Raw genomic sequence first — 7500 nt, 5'->3', positions numbered from 1 at the left:
TTATTTCACTTATTTGTTGGTCCAAGGTCAAATGTACACATATGTGTAAACATACACGATCAGAAGCACGTACAAACATATTTGAATGTACCCACACACAAACACACAAGCCTGAAGGATGGGTTCAATGGGTTACTGTGACGGCCTTAGCACAGGAATAGACGGTACATCGGCGTCGGATTGTGACCCCGCAACAGTATGCCGGGGTTTTTTCCACAATTATTTCAAATAAAAAGCAACCGAGATGGAAAAGATTGGACAGATATATTTTCGTTGACATGCTGTCCTCGTCAAGAAACGAAAGATGGAGTCTTAAAGAGGGAGGGAGAGCGGAAGATAGAGCGAAAGATAGTCTGAGAGAGAGAGACAGAGAGAGAGAGAGAGAGAGAGAAAATTGGAAATAATCCACAAAAAAACAGAGTAAATTGGCATGCTACTTGTCCCTTAACAGAGCATGTGCAGTTTCAGAATACCTGACCTCCGTGACTGATCCAAAACTAAGAAAATCCTTGACCAGGTACAGACTAACTGAACAAAGCTTGGCCATAGAGAAGGGACACCAGAGACAGATCTGGCTCCCAAGAGAACACAGACTGTGCCCCCAAACCAACTGGAAACTGAGCTGCACTTCCTAACTTCCTGCCAGTTCCAAGACATCAGGAACACAGACTTCCCATGGATTACACAGACATGCAATGAGAGTCCAGATGTGAACAATCTGCTAAATCTGTTGGGAGAAATACGACAATGTATGATCGCAGCAGCACGATTCGTGACCTGTTGTGATGAGAGATGCACCTCAAACTCCCCAGACACAGACTCGTCCTACTGGACCTTAACCACGATTTTTTACCTACAATGTAAACATTTGTTCAGAATGCCACTAAAGCTTTTCTAATTTAATTGAATATATAGAAAGATAGAGTGATGGAGAGAGCGATAGAGAGAGAGACAGGGGGGGAAAGAATGGTCAAATGGAGTAGGCACATTATTCACCCATTGGAGGCATTAATATGGAATCCAATTTCATTGCTGTTCGAAGACAGAAGTTGAAAGCTATTAAAAAAGTATGGGGGGGGGGGGATATTACACATTGAGTATGCTCAATTATGAAAGACATAAACACCACCTGCGGTCTGCAGCATTAACGGCCCGGGTTAAGACTACATCAAGTGTATTAACAGCGGACAGGACCAGAAACAACCCTTAGAGATTATACCATTACAACATTCGAAAAAGATGGACCTGAGAGTGTAACACAGCAGTGCAAACGCCTGCAAACCTGCAGTCGCTCTCACAGGGTATTGATTGGTGCATCGAGAATGTGTTGCCGCCGGTGATTCCTGCAATGTTGTCGGGAAAACGTGTTTGGATGGATGTTTCCGTGGTGACCGAGGGAAGCGAACCGGCACACGGAGATCGGGCGCGAAAAACCTTTCGACTAGAGTCAAGGTTATCACCGACGCAGGAAAACCGATCGTTGCTGAACACTCACACTCTGTCAGGTGTTTGTTGTAAATATTTTCAAACCACAAGGACACACACACATGCAAACGGGCTATTGTGTCTCCTGTCCTTTTCACCCCTGTATCTCCTTCGCTGTCTCTCTCTCTCTATCCATCTCTCGCTCTTTCTATACTTCTTATTTTATCTTCTCTCTCTCTCTCTCCCCCTCTCCCCCACCACCCTCTCACTCTCTCCCTCTCCCCCCCTCTACTTCTCTCTCTCTACCCCCCTCTCCCTCCTACTCTCCCTCCTTCTCTCCCTCTCTACCCTCTCCCTCTGTCTGTCTGTCTCTCTCTATCTCTGTCCCTTCATCGCTGTCTTTCCCCTTTTTCATTTATTTCCCCCTCGCTACCGGTTTTGAGGAAGGTAAAGGAAAATGTGAGCAGAAAAAAGGGAAAGGCTTGGACTTCACGCTGGGAGAGATATCGCCCTGCGTTATGGCTGTCCTCCCTGTGATGTAGCGCCAGACTTTTTTTTATCTCCTTCCTGCACCTTAGCCAAACAACTCAAATATATAGTCCCTACTTCAGCTACTCAGCTACTTTTATGTGGCTGGTTACGCCCCCCCCCCCCTCCCAGAAAAACAAAGTACAATAACCTTGAGGGGTGCAGACACAAGAGGCAAATAATCAATCCTAAGGTCATTATTTGGTATTTCAACTATGGAAATGTGGGAGAATAGTTATTTTCGCCCCGCTAAGCTCGGGTCCGTGATTCAATACCCTCTGCAAGAGGAACAGCGGTGATTGAATGAGGTTTATGATAAGAAATACAAACTGTGGGAGGAAATACATACACACACGCACACACACACACACACCCACACATACACATACACATAGACACAATCGTCAGAAGTAACTTCAACTTCCGTAAAATCTCTTGATATTGCATCTTTCTTTCTAGTATTCTTTAGTATTCAGTGATTTTGCAGCTTTGCCCCCAGGGCCCATGGGCTCCATACCACCGGTATATCCAATTATACCGGCTCTTTGTGTGTTGCCGTGGTGACCCAGTGATTGACACGAGTGGGAGCCAGTCTTACCGCTGTGACATAATGCAGCCGAGGACAAGCATCATTAGCCTGTTCGGCCAATAGCAGAACTGCTTGTTAAATCCCCCCCCCCCCCCCACATCACTGAAAGCTTGGGGGCACACACAGTTTGAGCTTTAATACAGATATTATATTTCCAGAGAGAGAGAGAGAGAGAGAGAGCGAGAGAGAGAGAGAGAGAGAGAGAGAGAGAGAGAGAGAGAGAGAGAGAGAAGCCGAGCTATGCAGGGACAGTAAGAGAATCAAAGGGAGGGAGGGAGAGAGAGATGGAAATAGAGAGAGAGCGAGAGATGAAAGGGAGTATACCTCAGAAGAGGAATTAATATGTGCACTTAAACATGTTTGAGCACAGTCTGTGTCCATGTGTCGCCGGTTGCGTTGAAGCATATGGTCTTTATCAATTTTAATCACGTGCAAGAGCGAGAGGCGGTTGCCCCCCTCAAACGTGTGTATCTTCCGTCTCGTATCCAACGACATGGTGCATTGAGATATCCCGTGACAGCTCGTAATGTTACATGGAAGAGTTGGAGTCATGTGATCAAAGGATCCGCATTGGTCCGATACACAGGTATTTCCATTTCGTTCAGAGGATGCGAGGCTCAGCCTTACGTCCTCGTTATCGGACACGGTGTTCATATCGGTGGAGTTGTGTTTCTGATAGGACGGCCTCGTACCATACACAGCACAAACGCACACCACAGCTACCGTTGTGGTTCGATATCAAAGCACAGAGATAATGACTACAAGGGCGGATTGTGAAGCTTTACAAACATTCTGTTCTAGAAAGGTATATATATATAACTAAAAAAGCCCGAAGCCCAGAGCAGTGTCGGGAAGGACACAAAATTAAGTTTTGGTATTCACATAATAAATTGACAAGAAACTAGCAAAGAAAATCACTAAATACAAACTGGCCGCACTGAAATATCAATCTGTGTCCTTTACTCCGTTCAAATAATGTGATTAAAGTTCTTGTATGTGTCACTCTACAAAAGCTAGATCAGACTTGCACTACTTATGATGTGGGCTTAACACTACTACCCTATCGTTATTTTTCTATATATATATATATATATATATATATATATATTGTAGTACACTATAAAGGACGATGATGTGTGATCCAGTGAACCGCTGATGAGTGGATTATGGGCTCCGAAGACAGGGGGTAATTTCAAGATGTGCTCATGAGAACACTCTGTACCCCGAAGACACACAGAAGCAGAAAACACACACTCTCCCTTCTCCTGGCCCGGTTCTGATCCAGACCGCGGTATTTATAGTAGATATATGCTCCGGTCGGCGATGTTCTCTCCCGTGACACGCCGCTCCACTTCTGTGCCCGGTTTTAGCCGGGAGGCGACTCGGTTCAGCTCTCGTTGAGCAACGGCTGGCCCCGGCCCCGAGGCCGTCCGTAGCGGCGCTGGGGGTTTATGATACGTTTTACCGACGTTTTTATTTCCGTTTTTTGTTTTACTTTGAGGTTCAATTCACGCGGACCGAGCTGCCCGGGCTGCTATGTAACAGTCTTTTTTTTTTTTACAGCACTCCTTTTGTCTTTAGCTCTTTCTTTCAGAGTAAAGACCGCGACCCTGTTCAGTGAACACTCCCTTGCGAAGAAAACACTTGCTCTGAGAAAGAATATGCAATTATGGTATCATGGAAAGTGACTGTATATATGTCAAAACAACATTTCTTGGAGATTTAATAATAATTGCATGTCTTGGTGAAATAGATGTATTTTATAGAATGTTCTTTCAAAGGTTAATGTTTTTGAATTAATCTCCTAACATCTTGTCCTTGATCTCAATAGCCTATTTTTAAGGCAGCAAGTGCTCTTTAAAACCCGACATCTCCTCCATGTTGTCCCATTTTACTTTTATTTCCCGCCTCTTGTCGGTCCCAAAAGAACAACAGTTGGCCTAACGTGGCGGCCTAGCTCCGCCCTCTGACCCGGAGCTCTGCCCAGTGGAACTCTGGGAGTTGCGGTCCCACTAACCCCCGGCTGAGCACCTGTTAGCCGGCCCCAGTTTGCGAGCTGGGAACTACTTAATCCCATTTACGAAGACAGCTCCAGTTAAATTATTCAGCCCTCCAATGAAAACTACTCTGATATTCACAAAGGGCTCTATGAATATGCCTCCTCTTATCAACGTGTGTGTGTCTATGTGTGTGTCTGTGTGTGTGTACGGGAGTGTGCACATTTGAGTGTTTTGCGTTAGTGGATGTGTGTGTGTGCGTGACTTTACGTCTCCGAATGAAAAGTGTACGTCTGGGCAGGTGCTTGCGTACACTCACAGTAAAACAGAGATTTAGTTGTGTATGTGTGTAATTAAAGGTTTGTGTGCCCCTTTATGTACGTTTGCGTGTGTTTGTATGCAATTATGTGATTGTGTGTTGAGTGTGTGTGGGTACATGCAGGCCTCTGCATTCGTTTTTTCCAGTGTAGTCTGCAACCTTCGCTGGGGCATGACGTCATCTCACCCTGTGCTCTCTCCTCACTGAATACTGCAGCAGCATGGCAGGCCGTCGCCGTAGCGACACAAGAATTAAGACAGGGGGAAGCTTCATGAAACCCTGTTCTCTATGATCCGGCCCAGAACAGGCCCAGACGCCTGCTGGGAGCCTGTGGTTTCAAGGCAACATGGTTTCCATCAAATCTTTTGTTTTGCTATTAGATTCCTTTTGACAACGAAAGAAAAGAGAGAGTGTGTTTGTGTCCGTGGTCTATACCTCATATGGATGGATGGATGGATGGATGGATGGATGGATGGATGGATGGATGGATGGATGGATGGATGGATGGATGGATGGATGGATGGATGGATGGATGGATGGATGGATGGATAGATAGATAGATAGTTAGATAGATAGATAGATAGATTAGTGAACCCAATTTCTTTTTTTGCTTTAAACGTGTTTTGTATATGATCGTTAACATAGTAACCTATCTCATTTCCTCACTTTTACTGATATTAGACCCCAATTTAGAAAAAAATGGTCTTTGCCATTCTCCATTCTACCCAAAACTCAATGTGAACGTTACACTCGGCTGCGACCACATGCGGCGTTCTTCATGAAGTCTGAGGGCCTTTTTTGAGGCACTCAGATGCCCGACCAAAGGGCCCCAGCGGTGTGTGTGGACATGTTGAGCTCTGTCTAGGCAGGGGTGGACTGCGGCATCTGAGAGAAAGTTGTGCTTTTCTGACACTTATAGTAAAATGCCACAGTGTGTGTGTGTGTGTGTGTGTGTGTGTGTGTGTGTGTGTGTGTGTGTGTGTGCGTGCGTGCGTGCGTGCGTGCGTGCGTGCGTGTGTGTGTGTAGCTCCGTCTGAGCATCAGTTTGTTTAATGTCCTCGACCGAGTGAGGGTTATGCCTCAGGGACATATCTATTATAACTCTAAGGTGTTATAGTGGATAGTGAAGCTCCGTCTGAGCAGCGGTTTATTTAATAGCTGCGTCCAATGGTGGGTTAGGCCTCCCGGACACCAATAGTATAAAGCTAAGGTGTTTTGCGCATCAAAACGCTCATACACAATGACGATACTAAAAAAGTATCACAAAGTCATAACAATGGGGATAACACGACCCCCCTATATTTCTTAAAACTCTCAAAATCGTTTAAAGTGAGAAAGTTGGAAACAGTGGGTTCACTGGCTCTTTAATCCCCAAAGGGAAATTTAAGTGTATGCGTGTGTGAATGTGTGTGTGTATGTATGTTTGAGTGTGTGTGTGTGTGCACGCTCATCATTTATGTAAGCTGCCAAGTCAGTTAGCCTGATGTGACCACACTTCGGCTCTGAGCGCATCTTTAAGAAGTCCATGAAGGACATTGGGGGGTTTCTTGCTGTAGGAGGGTTAGAGACAGAGAGAGAGGGAGAGAGAGAGATGGAGCCAGAGAGATGGAGCCAGAGACATAGACGGAGACAGAGAGAAAGCAACTACAGATGTCCTGGCTGATCCACGCCTTTAAGTCTCTCCGGCTGTAGTTCCCATGCACACACACACACACACACACACACACACACACACACACACACACACACACACACACACACACACACACACACACACACACACACACACACACACACACAATTGTTCTATTGGTACTTTCTCATTTGTTTACCATGTCCCTTTCTGGGATGAGATGCCGTGACCTCTGAGGGTATAGCTCTGTTATGTAAGCAGAATAATTGGCCTGGATGTGGAAGGAGGAGGAGGAGGAGGAGGAGGAGGAGGAGGAGGAGGAGGAGGGAGAAGAGGAGGAGGAGGAAGAGGAGGAGGAGGAGGGGAGAACCAGAAGACGAAGATGGATTCTTCATTACTCCTCTGGGCTCTCCCTGAGCCTCACACTGGTGCTCCTCATGTATTAAAACGGAGGGCCGCTTGGGAGACAGGGGGGAGGGGGGGAGGAGAGGGGGGTTGGGGGGCAGGAGAGGAGTGGAGCGGGGAAGAGGACGGAGAGGAGAGGAGGAGAGAGGGGCTGAGAGGACAGGTGGGGAGGAATGAAAGGAGAGGAGAGAGTATAAAGGAGGAGAGGACAGGACAGAGCTAGAGAGACAAGAACAAGAGAGCAAAGAGGAGACGGGAGGAGAGGCGAGGATGGCGAACACAAGAGCCTAGAGAAATGGGCGATGAGCATGACAAAAGCAGCCAGCCAGAATCAAGCAGGATAAAAATGCTAAAAAAAGATCCCCCATTTTTTTTCCCTTTTTTGTTTCCCAAGGAGCGCTGGGCACAGCGTACACCTCAAAGCCCTCTTGAAGCGGCTCCAGGAGCCGGCCGCACACCGCAACAAGCCCCGCAAGACTCCCATTCTGTCTTGTTCCGTTAAGCAATGGTGCCCAGTCACACAGCACCAGCTGTAGGGGAACACGGGAATGAATGGAAGCGGAGCAGACAGCTCCTGGCTGCCTTACTCCTCCACCCCGCGACG

At 46.7% G+C, this 7500-nt stretch overlaps 1 protein-coding gene across 1 annotated transcript in view; it reads right to left on the bottom strand.

Moving 5' to 3' along the window:
- The window catches only part of LOC130374943 (neurexin-3b-like), a 221925-nt gene that overhangs the window by 116997 nt on the left and 97428 nt on the right, over window positions 1-7500 (bottom strand). Inside the window, exons 17-19 of the mRNA XM_056581924.1 lie at window positions 2010-2030; window positions 1749-1765; window positions 515-528 (exon numbers count right to left, since the gene is read on the bottom strand). Of these exons, the coding sequence (XP_056437899.1) occupies window positions 515-528; window positions 1749-1765; window positions 2010-2030 (52 nt within the window). The remainder of the gene's footprint in view (window positions 1-514; window positions 529-1748; window positions 1766-2009; window positions 2031-7500) is intronic.

The sequence above is a fragment of the Gadus chalcogrammus genome, chromosome 21 (assembly GCF_026213295.1).
Source record: "Gadus chalcogrammus isolate NIFS_2021 chromosome 21, NIFS_Gcha_1.0, whole genome shotgun sequence".
Classification (NCBI taxonomy): Eukaryota; Metazoa; Chordata; class Actinopteri; order Gadiformes; family Gadidae; genus Gadus; species Gadus chalcogrammus.
The sequence above is the reverse complement of the archived record's forward strand: the minus strand, read 5'-3'. Positions and strand labels throughout refer to the sequence as shown.